Consider the following 24,978-nt stretch of genomic DNA (forward strand, 5'->3'; position numbering starts at 1 on the left):
AGCACCTCCCACCCATCCACCCTCAACACACACACACACACACACACAAACATGACGGCGGAGCTTGTGCCCAAGAAAAGAGCAACTAGCTCTGTGATCTGGAGTTGGTTCGGTTTTACGGCATCAGACGTAGACCAAACAAGTCCTCGCTGTAAGGTGTGTTTGAAACCGATAGAGGGAGAGAGCAAAGAGTACTATTGTTCAGTTGCGTTGTGAATAAAGTTTCCCTCCACGGGATATTTTGGATTAAGCAGTTTCTGCCTCGGTTACCGAACCCGCTTCAATTGTTTATACTTTCGCGAGTGACCGTAGCGCGCGACTCCGCACACTTTGCGCGAACGGTGGAGGCGTCCGAAACGATATGTGGTAGCAGAGCCGGCCCTGACCAATGTGGTGCCCTAGGCGAGATTTTGGTTGGTGCCCCCTGCATCATCAATCATTGTGTTGATTGTGTCACTATTAAAGAAACAAATAAGCAAATGACTTAAATATTACCATATAACAAGCAATAAATATAAAGGTGTTGCACAAAAAATATTTAAAAACTATTTTACATAACGTAGTGCAGAGAACAACTTTTAAATATTAATAATAAATAAATAAAAAACAACAACTACCACCAGTGCAAATCAGGGCAATTTGACTACTGCAACATTATTATTTCAAAAGTGCATCCACAATGAACAGAGAAGCATATGTGTGTTTTAATATATATTTATTTTAAAACTTGCTGATCTAAGCTAATCATAGCACCTACTAGGAATGGGCAGTATGATGACAGTGGCGGTTTTCACTAGGATCATACAGAGGGGAAAAGCCACAATGACGATTGAGTGTTAGTTGTGAGTCAAGCGGGCTGGTTTCAAAGAATAACACAACAGCTACAGATTGGCAACATATTGGATTTGTTTCAAATAAAAATGAGAGACCATTGGAGCACGCCCCCATGATTCTAATTCGATAATATGATTGGTTAGTAAAACTGCCAATCTATAATAAAAGCTCTCAATGTAAAAGGGCCTTTCTCTCTTTTACCTAGAAACAACGGTGTGAAATATTCTGATTGGTTGATTTTTTATTTCACCGCTGAGGTTTTTCCAGCACAAGTACGAAAAGTGGATTTGAAAGCCGATTTATAGGAAAAATACAAATTATTGGTGAAGCGTTATTAACATATATTACATATAATAGATAAAGCATCCTTTTTAAGATCAATTAACCTTCAGAGAAGGCGTTGAAGTCCCTGACGGTTCGCCAATGGTATAGTGTTAATTCACCACATATTACCATTATATTACCTGTTTTTTGCCGCCTTTCTTCCTCCACTTTCCTACTTTTTCTACCCTGGGCACCAGAGGACTTCTGCCTTTTTGACGTCTTTACAGGGAGATGTCACTCACTCTGTGGTGTACAGAGAAACAGTAACGAATAGGGGGGGCGGATCGATATTTATATCGATAGTATCGATACAAAGGTGAGGATCGGTATCTGATCGATACCACGGCGAAAATATCGATTCTTTTGCTGCAGTTTAGAGGTCTGCGCGGGACTGCTTTTTTAATCCCGCTCCCGCCAAAAAATCGCTTGTTTTAATCCCGCTCCCGCCCGCACCGGCCAAAAAATCGCTTGTTTTAATCCCGCACCCGCCCACTACATACACATTTCTGTCGCCCCCGCCCGCAATCCTAATATGAATTGAATTAGATTTAGTACTTGAAATTTTCTTATGTATTTATTAAAACAGCAATATAGCGATGGATCGCGCCGTCCCATTTCTTACCACAGTCCAAACACATGCTGTCAGGTGACGTACACCAACACTTTCTGATATCAATCACAACAAGCCGATTTCCCTCTCCATTAATTACAATGGAATATGACTTCCATACATCAGATATCATTATATTAATGGATTATAATTTCAAGTAAAAAGTATCTCTCCCCCCCCCCCCTCCCCCCAACGGTTTGGAAGTATCGGTATCGGCGATACTGACCAGTATCGTATTGGTATCATATCGATACCAAAATTCCAAGTATCGCCCACCCCTAGTAACGAGGCGCGGGGGCAGAGCGTGAGGCAGAGCGCGCGGGGGAGGGCGGGTTGGCGTGCGGGTGATGGGTGTCGTGTGTTGTTATTTATTATAAGAATTATTAATTTGACTAATATTATTAAACAATGAAATTATGATTATGTGGACTTTGCTTGTTTTCACATTTATTAATTGTTCATTTGTAAAAAAAAAAAAAAAAAAAACGCATGTACGCGAGCGCCCCCCTGGACAGACGGCGCCCCTAGCATTTGCCTTTTCGCCTAATGGAAGGGCCGGCCCTGTGTGGTAGTATAAAGAAACACCCCTCAAAAACAGGGGAAGGAACATTTACCTGATTAATTTTAATGTTGCTTTGTGTTTCAGGTTTGAAAAGTGCTGGAATTTAGGCTAAAGTGAGGGCAGCCCTGTTCTTATTCAGAATGTATACAGCGTGACTGTCAGTATGCAACATGCAACAATTGTTAAATTGTATTTGTTTTCCATTTTATTTTTATTAGTTTTTTGCTTGTTTCTGGTTGCACTTTAACCCCAAAGGGGAAATTTAAGTGAAACATAAATTAACTTTTTTAACCATTCCTTTATCATCTGTAGTTTTTTAGTAGATAAAAAAAAATCTATTAAAATTGAAAATCGGACTAAAAAAAATTAATCGAAGATTTTTTTTTTTTTTGGGGGGGGGGGGGGGCATATTGCCCAGCTCTAATATATAATTTTTTTTTTTTTTAATCTGAGTTGAGTTGTATTAATGTTTCCACGTGTGTGTAGTTTATAAGGCCCACAAAGAGCGGAGTTGAGAAAGAAAGTCACTAGCGCTGTCCTGCATCATGAGGTACTTATACGGTTATTCCACGTACGTCTTTCGGTGGATTTGTCCCTGTTTTTTCTTCGCCCTTTCTGGTAATATATGGTTTCCCTGCATTTCGTAGCATCTTTCTTTCTTTGTCTTTCCATGTTTTCATTTTCTGCTTTCTTCCCCCCCATATTTAACCTATTTTCGTCAATCGCACTCAGTATCGCTGCTTGACCGGACATTTTTGTCAGCGGAAATAAACGGTTTTCCCGCGTGAGCACAATTTAAAGTTTAAAATACGGCCCTAATTCTATCGAAATTGTTGTAGAGACTGGATTATATTACATAAAGAACATCAAACAACGCCATGCCTAAATGATTTTTACAAAAAATGTCACATGTACGGTTTTTCGTCGGAAGGGCTCAATTGAGAAATGGCTTCCATTCCAAGAATGTGTCATTCATGCTGGCTCGTTCATTCAGCTTCTTGATTACCTGACGTACAAAGGCCTTTTGTCCCCTATAACTCAGTTTGGCTGGGTTCCAGACTGCTAGACTATTTGTAAATAAAAGAGGCTACCATGATTTTGGTCACTTTTAGTGCTTCAGCAGTGTTCTTGTGTTCCCCCCCCCCCCAAATCTACACCTTTACATCATTCTGCCTCAGATCTATGGATATTTCTCTCAACCGACAACTGAAACATTTAATTGTAAGACATTATATAGGCCAACGTGTGTCTTGTAATTATGCCCTATCAGTAAAGGGATATGTGGACTCCAAAGAATTTTAAGAAGTAGGATGCATCAGGACTTTATTGTGAGTGTCATAATGTCACATGCTCTCTGGAAGCTTGCAAGAAGTGGGCATTGTGACCTAGGTGATTAGATGAGCAAATTAGACAGCCCGACTTTTTTTTTTTTTAAAGACCATGGAACTGCAAGTCTGGAGAAGATTGAATATTTTGATTGGGAAATAAATTGGGCAAGAGAAAATATAACAGGCAGAAGAGGATTTTTGAAGTTGGGGTGTATGATGTGACATGAAAGATCAGACACAATTTAACATATCAAATCATTTTTGGATTCTGTATTCCAATGGTTTGGGGGAAAGTATGTTATAACTTTATTGTCAGGTGTAACAGTGGTGTCTTTATATGAGTCAGTACCTTCATAGATAAAACACACAAAAACAAGATCCAGGGGATATTTAATGTTAGTTGTCCCCGAAACTAACAATTGCAAAGTATAAAATTAATATTTCATCACTCTATGCAGCAGATTTGCTTATAGACTTGGCATTATTAATCTGAGCAATGAGACCCAGAGCACCACTCAGTGTTTCAGATGTTGTCCTGTTGACACCTTTGTGGACAGTCCTGTGCTGGAGAACCTAGGCTTGTCTACATGTCATGTGTTTTTATGTGTGTGTTTATCTATGTGATGAGCTTGTCTCCCTTTCCTACTCTCCAGTCAGGATGTGACTGGAGATGTGTACTACTTCAACTTCTCCACGGGCCAGTCCACCTGGGACCACCCCTGTGATGAGCACTACCGCCAACTAGTGACCCAGGAGCGGGAGCGTGCTCCGCCGTGCCACGGCCGGACTGCCTCTGCCATCTCAGGCTCCGCCTCCACGAGCACCAGAAAGGACAAGGAGAAGAAGAAGAAGAAAGAGAAGAAGAAGGAAAAAAAAAAGAAGGAACCAGAGGGACTGAAGGCCCCAGGAGTGAGTTTGGATCTGTGTGTGTCACTGTTACAGTTTCTTATTGTGTCCTAAGAAGGTGTACAAGCACTGTTTGTAGCTCAAAGCTCGCTCGCTCTCTCTCTCTCTATCTCTCACACACACACACTCTATCACTGTCTCTCAGCTGCTAACTCCTCTGGCTCCACTGAGAGGAATGTGTGACGTTTCAGTTCCAGGACTGCGAGGTTCCCTGGGTTCCTCCACAGATCTTCATCCTTTAAAGTCTTCACTAGGGGTAAATGTACTGCCTATATCCTCTAGTAGGGGAATGTATACTTGTATAAGGTGGTGTAAGAATAAACCCTACATATGTCACTGCAAGTAAAAAACCCGTCACTCCTCTGCAAAGATTAGCTTTTACCAAATTCACTTTGAAGTGATTGAGGTCTGAGCAGAAGTGCAGAGCCTATGATGGTGTGTATCTTAGGATGTGTCCGGAGCAAATTCTCATTCGCTAAGAGGACGGCAGCTGGAGAGTCTGGCTCCGCCCATATTTCATTCAGATCTGGAGATAGATGAAGAGGAGGAGGAGAAAGAGCAGAAGAAGGCGTCTGTCCATGAGGTGAAAACACCCGCTAGAATACAATGATCTGATTTTTAGCTCACTGTCACCTTTGTAGTCTTTACACTGCAGTAAAGTATGAGGAATGATGTTTTGTACCCGTGTTGCGGTGTGCGGTTGTGTGTACGTAGAGTCTGCTAGGGTCATCGGACCTGTTGCATAATCTGGACCTGGACATCCTGAGAGGGGGACTGCAGTATGAGGTGGCCACGATGTTCATCACTCTCCCTCACTCACACATTATGTTCCCAGCTTCTCACACACATTTATACAGCACCACTGACATCACTGTGCGTGCTCATGTGATCTTGGTGTTACTGTAGCACCTGGCTCTACGTGTCACACACACACACACACAATGATCTTGTGAATGTCTGTACATGCATGTTTATGCATGTGTGTTTGCATGTGCTGGTGTGTTTGTCTGTGTATGAGCAGGACAGTGAAGTCAGTGGCAGTGCTCCTGTGGAGGAGAGAACCGAACCAGAACTCCAAGATCTCGCTCCGTCAAGAGACCACAGCCCTGACCCACCCTCGCAGGTACTCTGTGTCATTAACAGTCACACTGCCTCTCTTCCTGTATGTCTCTCTCTTCCTCCCTCTCTCGATCTGTCTGTCTGTCTGTCTGTCTGTCTCTACAAACACTATAGCAGTGCTATAAGTGAGGGGACTGTTATGTAAATGCGGGTCTAGGGGCTTTTAAGGCACTGGTCATCAGCGGTGCTGTGGGGGGCGGAGCAGTGGGGGCGGAGCTGCAGGGGCAGGGCTGTGGGGGTGGGGCTGTGGGGGCATCTTCAGTTGGGAGACTGGCATCAAGTTGCTAGGATACTGTAAGGAAAATTGTTGTCATATAAGGTTTTGTGTTTAAATTTGCTTAGATTTGGTTTTGTTAATGTCTGCTCCTGTTTAATATGACTCTTGCATGTTAGGGTTTTATTTGAGGTTTATTTGAGGTTAGGGTTTTATTTGAGGTTATGGGCCAGAATGTTTCTTTCTTTCAGTGTTTCTTTTTGTCTTCTTCCTTTTCTTCTCTCTTCCTCTATATTCTTTCTCTCCTGGCCACATTCTCACAGTCTGTCTCTGTATCTGGTTACATGGTTATATGGTTGTATTTGTATCTGGTTATATGGTTGTATTTGTATCTGTTTACATGGTTTATATGGTTGTATCCAGTTCTATGTGGTTTTCCTCTTTGCTAAATATGCTGCAGTCCTTTTTTCACTGGGTTGTGCCAAACAAGCAGCGTAACCCAGGTCACTACTGTGTCTGCATTTAACACATCTTCTTTCTTCCCCAACACCATCTTTTCTCCTTCATTGACTTTTTTCTGTTTATCCTGAGAAACTTATTTGCCTGTTTGTATCTTTCTCTTTCTCTCTGTCTCTCTTTCACTCCTCTTCATTCTGCACCATGCCATCCCCATCATCATCATCTCATATCTAAGGACTCCCGACATAGCCATCACCTCTCCTTCAGACCACTGGGGGGCAGCAAAGACCACAGCACTGAGAACGTCTTTCCTCCCAGCAGCGGGGATGACAGAAGCACTTTGGAGGATGAGTTTCCTGATAAAGAGAAGGGTGTTGATGAAAAGGATGGAGCAGGTGGGAAGAGGGATGAAGAAGAGGAGGAGATGGAGAAGGAGCAAGAAAACCAGGGAAAGGATGAAGTGATTGAACAGAGTGAAGGCAGGGAACACACTGCAGTGGAGGACGGGGAGGAACCCTCAGACAGCGAAAAGCAGAGAAGCGATGGAGGCAGATGGCGAAAGAGACACAGTGGAACAGACATCAACACAGTGAGTCCTGAGTTAGGAGAGAGGGATGAGAGAAAGGAGAGAAAAATGACAGAAAATGCAGAGTGTGACAGATGTGTAAACAAGCAGAATGTGTCAGGAGCTAAAGGATGGGGGGGTGTTAGGGGAGAAGACAGGAGTGGTGAGGGACAAAGATCTGATGACTCCAGGATGGAGGTAGAGAGGCAAATACAGAGGTCACATGGAAAAGGCAGATGCAATAAAGAGGAGAATGAGAGCAGGGAAACGTGTGTGGAGAGTGATGACTGTTTGGTGAGTGGCACTAATGGTGAGGTAGTGCATGTGGAGAGCTCAGAGAGTCACAAGAGTGAAGACGAAGGTGTACACAGACCAGAAGATTCTGATGAAGGTGCAGAGTGGGTGAAGAGAATCACAGATGAGGATGAGAGTGGAGAGATTGAGCAGAGAAGTGGGAGAAGCTCTTTAGAACAAATGAAGGGTGAATTTGAGAGAGAAGTTAGAGGAGACGGTCGTGAGGGGGGAGAAGAGCACATGAAGTGTGAGATCGACAAGTGCAGGAAGAGAGTCCAGAACAGTGCAGGGGTAGAGAAGAGAGGAACGGAGGAGGAGGAGGAGGAGCTGAGCAGTGATGGACAGGGAAACCTCTACCTGAAGCTGCACTGTGAGAATCCTGAAAGGTCTGGGAGCAAAAATCAGAAAGGTGTTGGGGCAGGTGAGCCCACAGGCCGCACCACTGCCTCCAACACCAGAGACAGTGGGGAGAGAGGAGAGTTCTGCACCGGAGCTCCACTCTTGGAGAGACCGTCAAAAACGCAACGCGGAGGGGGCTCAGCTACACCACTCCAGCCACCACACCTGCAGAAAGGCATTCTGGGAAAGAAGTTGCTTCCTCAGTGGGGTCGGGTCCCCAGTGAGGTAGGCTGCTGTGCTGTGGCTAGTGTGACCTTTGACCCATGCCTCTTGTGTCCTCCACATCCTTTAAACTTTAAACCCTGGCTGCTGTTCTACGTTCCATGAGACCCATCCATCTATCCAGCAATTTATCCATCCGCTTATCCATCCATCATTTCTTTCTGTTCATCTGTTTGTGCATCCATCCTTCTGTTAGTCTATTTATCAACACATCCTCTTGTTTATCCATCCAACTACCTGGATGTATTTGTTCATCCATCAATCTGTCTATCCATCTATATATGTCATTTCCATTACCTCATTGATTTGTATTGTGCACGAGGCCCCTGGCTCTCTGAGGGTCACGCACGCTTCATACAGAAAAGATGAACCAGGTGGGTTCTATAAAAGACCTGTTGGTTCCAGTTAAGGTGATTGCAATAAATTAAATACTATATCTGCACTGGATCTTACTGGCACGGTCTGGACCATGCTGGACCACCCTGGACTCATATTGGGAACCCTCATCTTCTCCCTGCCCCCCGTCATAAGTGTCCACTCTGAACGTGGACCTGGCTGTGTCCTGTGTGGGGGAGGGGCTGTGTGAGGGAGGGGCTGTGTGTTTGACTGACGTGGGGATTAGTCTGCTGTGCCTCAGGTGTTCAGCTGGTCTCTTTAAAGCACACCAGCCGTGGTTGCACTGCTCCATCTCGGCACGGTTACACTGTGCTACAGATGATGTATTAGATATAAACTGTCTGTGTGGGAGCTTGTTCAGCATTGTGCTAGTGTGAGTGTGTGAGTGCATCGGTTAGTGTATGTTTAAGAGAGCTTGTATGCGTATGCGTGTATTCATTATTTTTTCTGCCCCTGCAGGAGTCAGAAATCAGTGAGCACATTGCAGCAACCTCACACCGTTCTGATGATGTTAAGGTAACCCCCATGATAACTCTATGTGCAGTCAGACACAAAGTGGTTAGAGGTTACCCCTGCATTTAAGTGATTAGAGTTGTATCCAAAACCATATCCAAACTTGGCAGCCATTTTTAGTCACTGGATTTTTACCATATTCTGCCCCAAGGATGTTTAAATCGCAGTAAATGTTACCTGAGTTTTAGATCTCCAAAGATTTTTCAGGACAAACAATATTCAGGAAAAACTGTGTGTTTTCACTATTACCTGATTGTGATTTTTAAGTTTCTTTTAAACCCGCTTTGCATATTTTTATGAATTGTCCTTATTTGTGATCTTTATCTAATCAGGTGGGTTTCCTCTCCAAATTTTCGGAGCACATTCTCGACCTGGCGGACCTCTCCCCAGCAGAACCCTTCACAGGGCTGGTGAGTACCAGACCCCTCTCACCCTCCTGCAGCTGTAGGGACGCCCCCCCAGGACACATGCCCACACACACCTGTCCAGGAGGCACACACATAGTCCAGCAACACTTGGGTAGTTGGATCATCTGTTTGCCATTTAAAAATCTTATTTAGAAATAAGATTGTGGCTACTTTATAGACAGGGTTAGTCAGGGTACCCGTGGGTCCTTAAAAAGTCTTAAAATGTCTTAAATTTAGTTTTACATATTCAAGGTCTAAAAATGTCTTTAAATGTCTGGAATTTTAGGAGGGGAGGCATTAAATAAGTGTGTTGCTCAGTTTTTCTGTTTTATTTTACCGATGTATATCCCACAATAATTATCATTACCGCAACGGCCGTATACTCCACCTGCTAAATGGCAGTAGTACGTCACCTAACAGGTGGAAACAGCAGACGATGCTTTAGCTGCCTAGCAAGCTGCTTTTCTTATTTGAGGGCTGCGGCGGGAACAATACAAGGCTCCGATGCAGACATGGGTAAATGTCGATTCAATGACGTGGCTGGAGGATGAAAAATATTGTGGCTAGCTGAAACCTTCCAGTGATTCGTATGAGGCGCGAGGTGAACTTGCCGAAAAAAACTTGGTACAATGGGCTGTAAAGCGCTGGCTTCTCATATGAAATCTGAAAAACACAAGCAACATGATAGCACTCGTAATATGCATATCGAGTCATTCGCTGCTAACTGCAGTTTAACTGTAAGTGCCAAAAAAGTAGATTTGTCTACTGTGTAGGGCGACAAAACGTCTGTATTTCCCGGGACATATTTCACGTCCTGTCCCGGCACTGCGCATGGCGCTGCAAGTGCCATGATCCCTGAGCCGCGTCAAGCTTGGTTTATACTTTGACGCGTCGGGACTATGGAACGCCGTTTGGGTCTAAACTCCTAGAATGACGTCAGTGTTAACACGTCATATTTGAACGTCTTAAGACGTCCAAAAGTGCCATGTTAAGACGTAACTTTTGGACGTCTTAACGTGACATTTAAAATTGGGTGCTACCACTTCATCAACCTCTGAGGGGAGAAATTCAAACACTGCCAAAAAGCCCTGCCCCATTGTGAAAGCAGCAAATAAACCCACCCTCCACACAAGGACTATTCCAAACACACCTTCACAACCGCGTCTAAGGCACGTGATCGATATGTAGCCCCAGAAACATCCCACGTAAGGCCCATGTGACCACAACGTAAAGCCCATGTCACCACAACGTAGAGGCCAAAACGTAACCCATACGTCAACAAGGGGTGGGTATATCGGTGGCCACCATGGAAGTATGGATGTCCTAAACATCTAAACGTCTTAAGACGTCCAAAAGTTACATGTTAACACTGCACGTTTTGTCATGTTAACATGTTAAGACGTCCAAAGGTTACATCTTAACCTGGCACTTTTGGACGTCTTAGGACGTCCAAATTTGACGTGTTAACACGGACGTCATTCTAGGCGTTTTGACCCAAACGGAACTCCATACCCGGCGCGAGGTTCTGCGTGCCGACAATGACGTAATCGCGGTGGCTCTCTTCGCGAGGTCATGCACCTCTCAATTTCTTTTTTGTTTTTTGTAACTTTTTTTTTTAACATAATTCAGCCTTCAGTGAGGGCAGCCCTGTTCTTAATCACAATGTAGACAGCGTGACTGTCAGTATGCAACATGCAACACGCCCCCCCCCCCCCCCCAGTCCAGTATGATGGACTGTATTATTTATTTCAGTTCAGTAAAATGTTTTGTATACTATTACCTAGTTTGTCATTTTTTACCACAGTAATAGTATTATTTTTTCTTGTGAGAGGTATTAAAAAGGTCTTAGAAGTCATTGAATTTGAGATTTAAAAATGTGCAGATACCCTGCGGGTTAGCTGCAGACAATGGCTACTTTACAGAAAGCATTAGATGGAGCTGAATATCCTAGCTAGTTTGTGTTGTACATGGTTTCTGTGATGCATTTGGATAGCCAACCTGACCAGATCCTACACAAATCCAATACATGTGCATGAGGAATGAATCTTTCCCACCAGTATCATGGGATGTTGAATGTGTGGATGTACTAAACCCTTTTATACATCCTTCACCCTTGGCAGGATGAAAAAGATGGAGAGAGAGAGGAAGATGAGAAAGATGGAGAGAGAGAGGAAGATGAGAAGATGAGACCACAAGCTGCAGAGAGGTTGGTCTCACTAATGCTGTTGATACCAGAGTGTGGTCAACACACGCACAGACACGCACACACATGGACATGGACATGCACATGCACCTGCACACATACGTACCTGCACACGTACACACATGCACACATACATATACACACACAGCTTTTGATCATTCAACTTCAATTCAGTTCAGAATTTGGACATCATGCATGAACATTTTCATATTTAATCTTCAATCAATCAATCAAAATTTTTTTGTATAGCGCTTTTCACAACACATGTTGTCACAAAGCAGCTTTACAGGATTTACAAGGTTAACAATACTATGGGTCCAAATCCCTAATGAGCAAGCCAGAGGTGACGGTGGCCAGGAAAAACCCCCTATGAGTTACTCCCTACATCTTAAATCTACTTCTATTGTGTAGTCAAGATTGTATGACTTCCAAGTAGGGTTGCAGTGGTAACCGGTTTCACTGGATACCACGGTATTAAAATGCACGGTTATCATACCGTGTGTGTTTGCTTATTACTGGTAAAAGGCAAGACAGCAGAGAAACCGACCCGCGCATGCGCAACTCCGCTCCGGTTCAGCTTCTCAGCTACTCAGCGGGGGTGAGAATGGCAGAAAGTGCATCAGACTTAACAAATTTTTAAACAAAAAAAGGCTAAACTAAAACCGATGAAAATGACGTAATCACGGTGGCTCCGCCTGTGCTAGTGATGGGCAAAACAGTTCTTTTAGATTAACTGAATCATTAGAATCAGTTCACTAAAAAGATTCGTTCAAAAGATTCGTTCACCGAATCGTTCAGTGGCGAGTGTAAATTGTTGGCGGGGGGGTGTGTGTGAACGTAAGTTGTTACCGGAGGGGTGTAAAATGGACACAAATTAAGTGTTATATCGCGATCGATCGATCGCCAGTGGTTGGCGCCAGAGCGAACTAGTAACTCATTGAATCATAGATGTGGATCAGAGGTAAATAAACTCGATTTTTTTCGGTGTGAGAAATCCGATGTGTGGCGTGTGAAGACAGTCAAATTATCCAGCCTTATAAAGTAGGGGTGGGAATCGTTTACTATCTCACGATTCGATTCGATTCCAATTTTGGGGGCCACGATTCAATTTTTAAATCGATTTTCGATTCAAAACGATTTTCAATAAAAAAAAACAATTTGATTTATAAAAATGTCTGCTTCAGTCTATAAAATCTGCATGATCTACTACAGTCTGCTTAGCAAGACAGAATGACAAATACAGAAAATTAAGTGTCTTTCATATTTAATTAACAAAAATAAAGTGCTTTGGTAAAATAAAATGGTTTTTGTTGCATTACCAAAATTCTTGAGCTTCATTTTGCGAGCTGTCAGGGATGGCTCGGATGCAGTTCCCCCAGCCGTTGCTAGGGGCAACAGTACCAGACTAAACCTGCGTAACCGTACACAGCCAGGTCCTTGCTTTCTCTGTGATTGCTTATCTCCTGCCTCGCTTCCTGACTCATCTCAAGTTTTCCCAATCCTGTATTTCTTCCTATCCGTTTTGCCTTTATTTTTGGGAAGGGTTTTATTTTGCCGGCTCTTTGAAGTGAACGATTGGAACCGGCTCCACAATAGGAGCCGTTTTAGGATCCTATTTGGGAGCCGCTTTTTCCTTCAGTATTGCGCTTGTGCTCTGCAAGTGCCACAGTGCCACAGTTTTTTTCCAACATCGTTTTTATTTGTCCTTCGGTGCCTCGCTGTCTCTCCCTCTCCTTGCGCGTATTGCTCTGTTTCTGCCAATGGTAGAGCATACTTGGCGCGTCGCGACCAGCGCGAGGGTCCGTGCGCCGAAAATGACGCAATCGCGGTGGCTCCGCCCCTGCGTGAGGACCCCCGTGCGAAGCGAGGTCGTGCACCTCTTCAGCGCAATGAACAAAGTTATGTATGCCGGGTGCATACGTACGTCACTTGCCATTTTCAATATTTCCCAGCACCTTAAACTTAAATATTTATACATATACTCGAAATTATTCGAAATAATTCGCTTTTTTATCACATCGATTCAGTCAGACATCTATTTGTTGTGAAACAAAATACAGTTACATTTTCAAGTACTTTAGCCTACTTTAGCACTTTTCAAACCTGGAGCACAATGCAACATTAATTTTCGTCAGGTAAAATCCTGTTTTTCCCTGTTTTTAGGGGTGTTTCTTTATACTACCACCCATATCGTTTCGGACAACACTGCAAATAACTTCTCCACTGCCCGCATGTCAAGCGTGTGCTCCACATATCTGACCAATCACACGCAGCTTTCAGTTAATAATGTGGTGGGAAAACACTGAAAACAAAAGGTCTCCACTTTTTTTGTGGAAACGGCAGGCAATTGGCCAAGCTGTATCGCGTTCTATTTTGTGATAATTTAATAATTGGTTATAATAAAACTTTTATTTATAAAGCATTGTTATGCAGCATTTTTACTTAACAATGTCAATAATGAAACAAAATGTTATAAAATTAGGTTTAAGCTATTAATTAATTAATAATGTAAAAATATATATGGGGAGCCGTTTGGGAGCCGAAAGAGCCGGCTCTCCACAGTAAGAAGAGCCATTAGAGCCGCATCTCAAAATAGAGCCGAAAATCCCATCACTACTGCGGAGTTGTTTGCCAGTTCTGCTGGCGTCCTTGGTTTCATTTTCACGTTGCATTTATCCACGCTGTTTTTTAGTTACTGTTGTTAATTTGTTTCTTCCCACCGTCTCACTACGGTTGAGTGTTCCGCGTTGTTTTTTTGTTTCTATTTACTCCGTGCCCTCACGGTTTTGGTTTCCATTCTTTTGCGCGTTGAGTCTTCCGTGTTGTTTTGTTTGTTCGTTCTGGGTTGCTGTGCGCATTTCCCTCTCGCTCATACATGTGACAAGTGTCAAACGTCTTGATCTTGCGAACCGGCACTTGGGTCCACCATTCTCTATATTATTTCTCACCCTTCTCTATATTAACGCTCCCGTGCTCACCGCGTTACACAAGCTACATTGTGTCCAGTTCGGTCTTCCCCAGCATTCGATAAAAACCTAAATGAACCCGTATTTTTGCCTGAAATGAAGACGGGGCAGGTTGAATATCTCTTTCCTCCGTCTGTTTTGAACCTTTTCCGCGCATGAGTGTGTCCCAGAACCTGCTGCGTAAAGTCTCGCGTAATTTTGTAATTACATAACGCGAGACTTCACCACGACCTAGAATCGATTTTGAGACATTTAAAATCGATTCTGAATCGTAGTAAATGAGAATCGATTTTTGATATATGAATCGATTTTTTGGCACACCTCTATTATAAAGTATCCAGCCTTAACTGATACACGGCTGAACAGTTCATGTTTCAGTTTAGTTCACGGCCTCATGGACCAGGAGACGAGAGTGTTGTAGAAAATTTATAAATAAAAAATTTGCAACTAAACGTTGGGTTTATTATAGGAAATATAAATTACATTACAAATACAGTAATCCCTCCTTCATTGCATTCTGGAGATTCCAGATCTTCTCGCAATAACCAAAAATAGAAACGGTATATTTATTTAAGTATTTATACACTATATTAAGGCTTTATAATCCCTCCCCACACCTTTACATAAACCTTTCCCATTCACTTAATAACCGTCCCACACTGTTCTGTGCATGTGTGCTTGTCCAGTGAGCAACCAGTCGTGTTGTATACAATCTCATGTAGGCGAGTAGCGTCTCAGGCAAGTGATGCTGCTTCTCATTTCTGAGAGCAAATATGCACTATTTACTGTAATTCGTACTATTTTATTATTTATAACACTCCTTGTTAATTGTTAGAATTAATACTTATAATATATTTTTATACATTTTGGGATTTTGTCATGTAAAAAATAATAAAATATAGATTTTTTCCGCCGATCGAATTCCGCAGACAACCGGCAAAAAAATGAAGACCCGCGAATTATTTTTCCCAATAATATCTTATAAAAACCTGTGAAAGAGTGAATTCACAAAAGCTGATGTGCAAAGTGTCGCAGGATCACTGTAACATAATACAGAAAATAAGTATGAACTAACCTACAACCATGGACGTAATTTTGATTTCAAAAGGGGGGGGGGGGGGACATGGATTCGTCGCTATTTAAATATTTGGTTTTAACCGTAAAAACTGGGTCCCCCCCCAAAATTACGTCCGTGCCTACAACTGAGTGCAAAATAAGTATTAGATTAAGAGCAACATTAAGATAAAAACTGTACATTCAGATGAAAATATCAACTTAAATGTGCAATCAATAAGAAAATGTGAGTGAGTGGCAGCGCAAACGTGAATCACCTCCTTAGCAACAGTTCTCTGGGTGACAGTACGTTCAGTGAATGAATCAGAAAATGAACGAGAGCTTTCAGTTCATGAACGAATCAGAGAGTGAACGAGAGCCCTCAGTACAGTGAACGAATCCGAGAATGAACGAGAGCCCTCAGTACAGTGAACGAATCATTGAATGAATCACTGAGCATGCGCAGTTCCCTCGCAATGAATGTGTACGCCTCCAGATTCGCAGTTCCCCTGCCGTCACTGCTGAGCTCAATTACTGAACTGAAAAAGGAACGAATTAGCTGAGGAAGTGATTCGATTCAGTTTGTTCACTCAAATATTTCGTTCATTTGAACGAATCGTTCGCAAACGACACGACACTAGCCCGTGCGCGAGGGCCTCGCGTGCTGTCGATTCGCGAGGTCGTGCACCTCTCGAAATTTGTAACTTCACGTGCGCCGAATTGTAACTACTTCGTTTCACAACAAATATCTGTCTGACTGAACAGTTTTCTTGTATTACATTAGCCTCTTGTAATTCCAGGATGAAACATGAGAGAACGTGAAGACGTTAAGATTGGGCGTTTTGAAAATAAACCACCATTAAATAATGTGATAAAAAGTGAATTATTTCGAATCATTTCGAGTATATGTATAAATATTTAACTTATTTAAGTTTATCGTGCTGGGAAATATTGAACTGGACCTTGAAAGTGACATACAAGTGCTTGAATTCCACCTTGTAAAGATGTATGAACCCTGCAAACATGTCTTTGTTCATTGTGCTGAGGCGCGGCACGCGTGAAGTTACAAAATTCGAGAGGTGCACGACCTCGCAAAACGACAGCGCGCGAGGCCCTCGCACACGGGCGGAGCCACAGCGATTACGTCATTTTCGCCGCACCGACCCTCACGCCGCTCGCAACGTGTCAAGTATAAACCAGGCTTAAACCTAGCTTTTTAAGGTCCTTGCTTTCACTGTCTGGACTTTTTTAACAGAGACTTGGCTTGATAGCAATGGAGCAATAGTACTAAATGAAGCTTCGCCTCCCAACTTTAACTATTTTAATGTCTCCAGAGTAAATAAGAGATGTGGTGGTGGTGTTGCATGTTTTTACCATAAAGCATTCCGCTGTAAGCAGATCTCATTAGGGCAGGGGTCGGCAACCCAAAATGTTGAAAGAGCCATATTGGACCAAAAAAACAAAAAACAAATGTGTCTGGAGCCGCAAAAAATTAAAAGCCTTATATAAGCCTTATAATGAAGGCAACACATGCTGTATGTATCTATATTAGCCTACCATCAAAATGACTAAGTTAGCTACAAATACGTAATGAGCATTCATGATTAAATGTTTATTCTCCCTGCAGTATAATCTGTAGAGAACGATGCACCACGTGACTCAAGTTTAACTTCATTACAATATTAATGAATTATGTTTAATTGATTTGATGAAATTAAAGAAATTCAATAAATCAGGGTTGCCAACTTTTCAAGATCACTTGGAGTGAGATTTGAACCTGGAGGGGGTGGCGAACGTAAATTGTTACCGGGTGTATAATGGACACAAATTAAGTATTATATCGCAATCTATCGATCGCCAGTGTTTGGCGCCAGAGCGAACTAGTAACTCATTGAATCATATGGATCAGAAGTAAATAAACTAGATTTTTTTTCGGGGATGTGTGGCGTGTGAGCGTGTGAAGACGGTCAAATGTGTGTGTCTCACGCTCGATGCGTGAGAGTTGGCAACCCTGATAAATAAATCAGATTTTTGATGTCATTTTTATTTTTACGATTCGACAAAACAACAAAATGGAACGTGCATAACATGCCCCTTATTTGGGCACTAAACAAAGTGCAATAAAACGGAGCTCCGTTTATAAAAATAAAACCGCAATCCGTTTAATGTGAATTCTGTTTTCGGACATCATACTGGTCAGCTTCTCAACATCGGGCATGTAAGATGTAACTTTAATCTTGACGCAGGACTGCAAACTCTCATCAGTCAGGCGGGTGCAATATTTTGATTTGATATAGTTCATGTTTGAAAATATCTGTTCGCACAAGTTGATCCAAAGATGGATAATACCCCAAATGCATGTCTTCATGTTCCTATAATTGTCAGGAAGACCATTCATGTGTCATAGACAAGTTTCTCGGGTGTTGGGAGGCTTTCAATTTCGCGCCATTTGTGGCTTTGGCCAAGTTGAGCTTTCTGGCGAGTGACATCTTCAAGCTCGCCGCCGGTGTGTTTCCGACAGCCACCTGCCTCATCTCGCCCTGCTAATAGAAACGTGTGTCGCAGGCTATGACGCAAATCTTCGTTGACATAAATGTTGGAATTTAATTTCATTTATTCTACACATTCTTACAGCATTGGAAAACGTTAGTAATGTTGGTGTCATGTTTGTCTCCTACAAAAACTATATTAAAACAAAAAATATATTTCTCTCCCCCATCTTTTTACATTTTCAAACATTTTTGAAAAAGCTCCAGGGAGCCGCTGGGGTAGCGCCAAGAGCCGCGGGTAGACGACCCCTGCATTAGGGGAACATCCTACGTTTGAATATCTGGCAGTACAACTCAACAGTACTTATTCAGTTCTTTTGATTGTTATCTATCATCCTCCCAGACTACATGCAGATTTTCTTGAAGATTTTGAAGAAATGCTTTCAAGGATTTTAATTGATTTTGATTGTTTTAATTGCTGGGGATTTTAATATTTACATGGATATATCCACAAATCCAATCACTTCAGAATTCATGAGGATGGTTAACTCTTTCGATCTCATACAGCATGTATCAGGCCCAACTCATAAGCATGGCCACATTTTAGATTTGATCATTTCTAAACGTATAAAGGTTAATAATACTGAAATTACTGATGTTGCAATCTCTGACCATTTTGGTGTATTTTTCAATATGTCATTATCTACTAGAAAAGCGCACAATAACCAACCGTAATCTCAGTGCTCGCAGTGCCGTGGCCTTCACAGACATGATAAAGTCCCTCCCTCCCCTCTCAGAAAATGGGAATGAGCTAGTTGAAACATTCACACACAGAGTTAGGAACTGTATTGATGCTGTGGCACCAAAGGTAACTAAAATAATCTCTGGTAAAATGAAGATGCCCTGGAGAAACACTCCATCTATTGTAAAATTTAGGCAAGATTGTAGGCAGGCTGAGAGACATTGGCGAAAGTCAAAATTGCAAGTACATTTTGATATTTATAAAACAACATTGCAGAATTACATCAGTGAAGTGAAATCAGCAAGCAAAAACTATTTCTCTACCTTAATCAATTCATCCAATAATAACTCAGCTGTCTTGTTCAGAAGCATAGATCAGCTAGTAAACCCCACCTCCTGTGGCTTCCCTGAGACTGTTTCAGTTGAAAAATGTGAGGAGTTTGCTATATTTTTTTAGGGACAAGATTACTAGTATAAGGCAGAACATAGCAACAAGCACTAATAGACCATCAACCCTTACATCAGTTACTCAGCCTAACTTTAATATGTCTTATTTCCAAGAAGTTGACATGGTAACACTACTTGATGTGATCTCATCACTAAAATCTTCTACTTGTGAACTGGACCCTTTACCAACAAGCTTTTTCAAGCAGGTTCTGAGCTCATTAGCAAATGAAGTTCTAACGATTGTTAATCAGTCTCTGCAATTGGGTGAATTCCCTAGGATTTTAAAAACTGCAATGGTTAAACCACTATTAAAGAACCTTTCCTTTCTTAGCAAAATAATTGAAAAAGTAGTGTCAATCCAGTTGAATGACTATGTCTGTCACGTTGAGGACCCCGGCCCCTCCCTTTTGGGCGTGTGTTTACGTAGTCTACGTGCATCGTCTGCGTCTGTGGATATTCCGTGGTGATGGCTATGTCATGTGATAATCCGTCTCACCTGTGAATCGTCTCGTAATCACGTGGGGTTAATGTGGTTTGTCTATTTAATGTGCGCTCGCGCAGTGTCCTGTGCTCGTCGTTGTCTGTGTCTACACGTTGCTGTGTGTGTGTACTGTTCAACGTGCGCTATTGCGCAATCACTGTGTGTAGAATAAAACGTGACGTCTGTCGCAAGAAAACGGATTCTGTGTCTCGTCCGTCTGTCGTCGCCCAGCGTCACAATGTCAAAGTAAATCAAATAAATGACACTTTTCAATCTAGTTTCAGAGCTCTCCACAGCACTGAAACAGCCCTAGTTAAGGTAGTAAATGACTTGAGATTGAATAAGGATGCAGGCAAACTCTCAGTCCTTTTTCTGCTAGATTTAAGCGCCGCTTTTGACACCGTTGATCATGAAATACTTCTTGATCGACTACAGAGCTGGGTAGGCCTTAGTGGCTTAGTCTTAGACTGGTTTAGATCATACCTAACTGGGCGTGATTACTATGTAGCATTAGGTACCTCTTCCTCCACACGTCAAAAAATAACTTGTGGCGTCCCCCAAGGATCAATTCTTGGGCCGTTACTATTCAACCTATATATGCTTCCGTTACCACACATCATTAATAAACATGGTATTAGTTATCATCAATATGCAGATGACACTCAACTTTATATCTCGCTAGAACCTAAAGCCCTAAAATCAATTTGCTCACTGTTTGACTGCATAGATGATATACAGACATGGATGTCTGACAGTTTTCTACAATTAAATAAACAGAAGACAGAGGTTCTTGTTCTTGGCAGTGATTCACAAAGGAATGATGTCCAGACTTATTTAAATCAAATGAATCTGAATGCCAGACAATGTGTTAAGAACCTGGGCGTCACCTTTGATAATGAGCTCAACTTCAAATCACACATCATGACTACATGCAAGACAGCTTACTTTCACCTTTGAAACATCGCTAAGGTACGAGATATGCTCTCTCCTGCTGACAGTGAAAAACTTGTCCATGCATTTATCACATCAAGGCTAGATTATTGTAACGCTGTTCTATCTGCTCTTCCAAAGAGCTCAAGTTCGCAACTACAGCGAGTTCAGAACGCGGCTGCAAGGGTTCTGACCCGCAGGAGAAAGAGAGATCATATTACACCTGCCCTCCACTCACTGCACTGGTTACCTGTCAGCTTTAGAATAGATTTTAAGGTTCTAGTCATGGTTTTTAAATGTCTTCATGGTCTTGCCCCTCTTTACCTCAGTGAAATGATGGTTAGATATGTTCCAGTCAGGTCTCTCAGGTCTTCAAACAGTAATCTACTGGTGATTCCTAAAAGCCGATTAAAGATTGGCGAGGGTGCTTTTAGCCACTATGGCCCAAAGCTCTGGAATTCTCTTCCTGAAGAGCTCAGAGGCATTTCATCCCTGCATAGTTTTAAGAACAGTCTCAAAACATTCCTGTTTAAATCCGCTTTTAGTTAAGAAATTCTCAATCTTATTTACTTTATTACATTATGTTGTCTATTATTTTCTAAATCCAATTATCTTAAGTTTTATCTTATTTACTTTACTTTTTATTATTTTATTTACTTTTTTACTTTTTATGTTATTTTAATATTTTTATCTTTAATTTCTTTAACATTTTCTTTTTGTCTTTTTGTCTTATCTCCTTTTAATGTTTATTTTATTTATACTGTAAAGCACTTTGAGTTGCATGTATGTATGAAAGGTGCTATACAAATAAAGATTATTATTATTATTATTATTATTATTATTATTATTATTATTACTTTTCCACTTTTCACTGGATGTGAAAGACGCCATTGATTTACATGCATTTTCATATTCTGACGTGCCTGTTTTTCATATGTTAAAACCAGACTTGGTGTGAAAGCCTTAAAACAGAAATCTCTATTGTGAGGATCATGTCAGAAATAAATCCTCTCTTCCTGCAGTATCTAGTTATATTCCAACTTTGCAGTAAAACGGACCTTTACAACAGTTGTTGATCAGACACTCACCCAGGCTCAGTTTATCAGATATTAAATAATTAAGACTTAAATAATTGTACTGAAATCCTTGATTTAGGTTTCTCTAATTTTGCAGTATTTATATAAACACATGTACAGCTTATTTCTTTTTAAAGGACACATTTTGAATACAATAGTTCCAGGTTTCTACAATAAATAGTTAATTGAACAAAAAAAAATTGTTGTAATTTCTTTAAGGGTCAGTGTATCTTTTAATAATATATGTAACAAACTGTGATAACCGTGATACCGCGGTATTTTCTGAGACGGTTATCATACCGTGAAAATCTCATACCGTTGCAACCCTACTTCCAAGTCAGATTGCACAAATGCTCACAAGTTCAGCAGATTGACTCTGAGAATTTGACTTTGTTTCAATTAATTTTTTAAGTGAGGAAATCACCATTGCATGTTTCTACTTTCATGATACTGTATAATATCACTGAGGTGTGAACGTTTTCCATAAATTTCACCTGAAAGCCAAACAAGCCTATAACTTTGTGAGTAGTGTGTGTGTCATGATTGGTAACATTACACTGTTGGGTGTTACAAGACGATATTCCTCTGAGCAATCAGTGTTAATATCAATACAAATGACATGTTTATTTTAACTGAAGGTTAATTTCTCACTGTAAACACAGTACTTACAGTCAGTGTGTAGAGTGGCAATGTGTGTGTCAAGCCCTGGCAGATCAGATGAATCACTGTTTTTCTGAGTGAGGTTAACAGTAGGACAGCAATGTAGCAATAGCAAAAGTCAAATACTGGCAAAGATCAACATGGCTAGCCTGAACCTCATGTTTCATTTCTGTATTCAACACTAGATCCCTTAATGAAATCAACACAATCCGTTACTTCACTGTGCATGACTTTTATGAAAGGTTTGGACAACTCAAATGTTTTTCGTTCAGAAAATTGTAAATGAGAACGTTGGTGAATGTAGCATGATGTTTGAAATTGCCATTATGATCGAATTAAGAACTTTTCTAATGAGTGCTTCTTACATGAGTCTGAAACTTATTTAATCTCTTACCTGCAGGAACCAGCAGAAGATGAGTTTAGACTTGCTGCTTTCTGACCATGCCATGGAGCCTTCCTCCCCTCCATCCTCTTCCTCACTCTCCAAACCCTCTGGTCGACAGCGAGAGCCAGTGAAGAGCAACAGCGCCCTCTGCTGGCAGAGGCCCGAGACAGCTCGCGGGAGAGCGGCCAGGAGCGGGGTGGCAGAGGAGACTGAGCTGGATGTGGAGGAAGAAAAGAGAAAGAGAGAGGAGGAGGAGGAGAGGGATGAGAAGAGAAGGAAGCAGGTCACTGATAACAAAAGAACAAGGGAGCAAAATGAAAGAGAGGAGGAGACGGGAACGAAGGAAGGCATGAGAAGGGAGGCCAGAAAGTGGGAGGAGCAGGAAGCGGAGAAAGAGGGAGGAACGAGGGAGATGACCGTGCAGTTCCTTCGAGAGCAAACCAGCGAAGAGCTGAAGGAGAATAAGAGGATACAGCAGCACGGGGAGGATGAGAGGTGGAGGGAGAGAGAGGAGACGCACACCCTGATAGAGGAGGAGAGGCGGAGAGAGAGAGAGGAGATGCACGCCCGGATAGAGGAGGAGAGGCGGAGGGAGAGAGAGAAGATCCACGCCCGGATAGAGGAAGAGAGGCTCAGAGTCACACATGAGCGGGAAAGGAGACTGCACCTCCTCAGAGAGCAGCTGAGGAGAGAGGAGGAAGAGGAGGAGACAAGGATGAGGAAGGAGAATGAAGAGAGGATCAGGTGTGTGTGTGTGTGTGTGTGTGTGTGTGTGTGTGTGTGTGTGTGTGTGTGTGTGTGTGTGTGTGTGTGTGAGTGAGCGAGCACCAGGTACTGATCCGCTGACTCCCCTGTCGTGTGTTTATGCACCTGTTTTCCTGAGGTAGGGGGTTTATCATGATCTCTTATGGTGTGTGTGTGTGTGTCACAGAACCCTTGAACACAGATTACAGAGAGAGATGAAAGAGGAGGAAGATCGTTTGCACCAGGACACACACACCAAACTACAGCAGCTTAGGGAGCAGGCACTGAGAGAAAGAGAAACACAAATAAACAAACTCAGGTATGCGCGCGCGCACACACACACACACACACACACACCAAACTACAGCAGCTTAGGGAGCAGGCACTGAGAGAAAGAGAAACACAAATAAACAAACTCAGGTATGCGCGCGCGCACACACACACACACACACACACACACACCAAACTACAGCAGCTTAGGGAGCAGGCACTGAGGGAAAGAGAAACACAAATAAACGAACACACACCAAACTATAGAAGTTCAAAGTACAGGGACTGAGGGACTTGTAATGTGGGGAATGACTCAGTGACACCTGCAGTAGGGATGCTCCAGGTATTTGCAACAGTCCTTATTGGAGAAGACTTGCCAACTTAGATAGATCCCTTGGCTGAAAGCTTTTGATAAAGGTTATATGCAGTTACTTTAGTAGACTTCGAAGGCATTAGAGCTACTATAAAATCCAACTGGAAAACTACACTGCCACTGGCTTGGAGCTAAACCTACCCTGAAATTCCATAACCGTGCCAACAGAAATTAGCATTACTATACATTGAACAGCAACATTTGCTTACTAAGTGAACTTCATGATTTCAGCATAAAATACCGCTGTGTAATGATCCATTATGTAATTATGTAATGAACGCACTGTTACACAATGACACGTGTGTACGTGTGAGCTTATAGGGAGGAGAATGAGGCCAGGTCGAGAGAGATGCACTCTGAACTGGAAGCAGAGCGAGAGAGACTGGAGGCGCAGAGGAGGCGGGACCTGGACAAGTTAAAGGCGGAGTCAGAGGAGGAGCTTAACGCTGAGAGGAAACGGCTTCAGAAGAGGAAAGAGGAGCAGTTAGCCTCACTCAAACTAGAGGTTAGACAGTGAGCGTGCATGGGAGCGAGAGAGTGTGTGAATGTGAGTTTAATAAGTGTTTCTGAGTGCATGTGTATAGGTATAAGTGTAATGTGTGTCTTATTTATCAGGGCAGTGTGAGTGACAGACCGAGGGAACTGAGGAGTGCTTGGCCTGATCTGCAGCTGTCTGAGTACAATAAAGAGGTAACACCACATGACTGAGTTGACCATCTACCAATCAGAACCGTGGACAGCAGTGACCAGGACCCGTACACACATTTGATGGAAAACCTAATTCATTCAGTTAACCACTTATTCAAAATGTAGTCAGTCAGCCCAGATATGTTTGGTGTGAAAATGACTAATGTGAAACTGGTCATAATACTCATTCATGTGATTTGTATCAGAATCCGTTTCAACTGATATTAATTAATTTTGTTAAGACATGCCAAAATCTTCATTTAGTTGTTTCAAACAAAATTATTAACTCCAAATTTAGGGTCAAAGTGGAACTATGTTTGA

General features: G+C 42.1%; 1 protein-coding gene across 1 annotated transcript in view; it reads left to right on the forward strand.

Annotated features, from left to right (window-relative positions):
* The window catches only part of LOC143477356 (uncharacterized), a 35,882-nt gene that overhangs the window by 2,437 nt on the left and 8,467 nt on the right, over positions 1–24,978 (forward strand). Inside the window, 14 exon segments of the mRNA XM_076975943.1 lie at positions 4,312–4,567; positions 4,710–4,820; positions 5,013–5,147; positions 5,279–5,350; positions 5,586–5,687; positions 6,592–7,839; positions 8,692–8,748; positions 9,078–9,155; positions 11,273–11,358; positions 22,384–22,440; positions 22,599–23,327; positions 23,515–23,646; positions 24,292–24,475; positions 24,586–24,660. Of these exon segments, the coding sequence (XP_076832058.1) occupies positions 4,312–4,567; positions 4,710–4,820; positions 5,013–5,147; positions 5,279–5,350; positions 5,586–5,687; positions 6,592–7,839; positions 8,692–8,748; positions 9,078–9,155; positions 11,273–11,358; positions 22,384–22,440; positions 22,599–23,327; positions 23,515–23,646; positions 24,292–24,475; positions 24,586–24,660 (3,322 nt within the window).

The sequence above is a fragment of the Brachyhypopomus gauderio genome, chromosome 16, assembly GCF_052324685.1.
Source record: "Brachyhypopomus gauderio isolate BG-103 chromosome 16, BGAUD_0.2, whole genome shotgun sequence".
NCBI classification, from domain to species: Eukaryota; Metazoa; Chordata; class Actinopteri; order Gymnotiformes; family Hypopomidae; genus Brachyhypopomus; species Brachyhypopomus gauderio.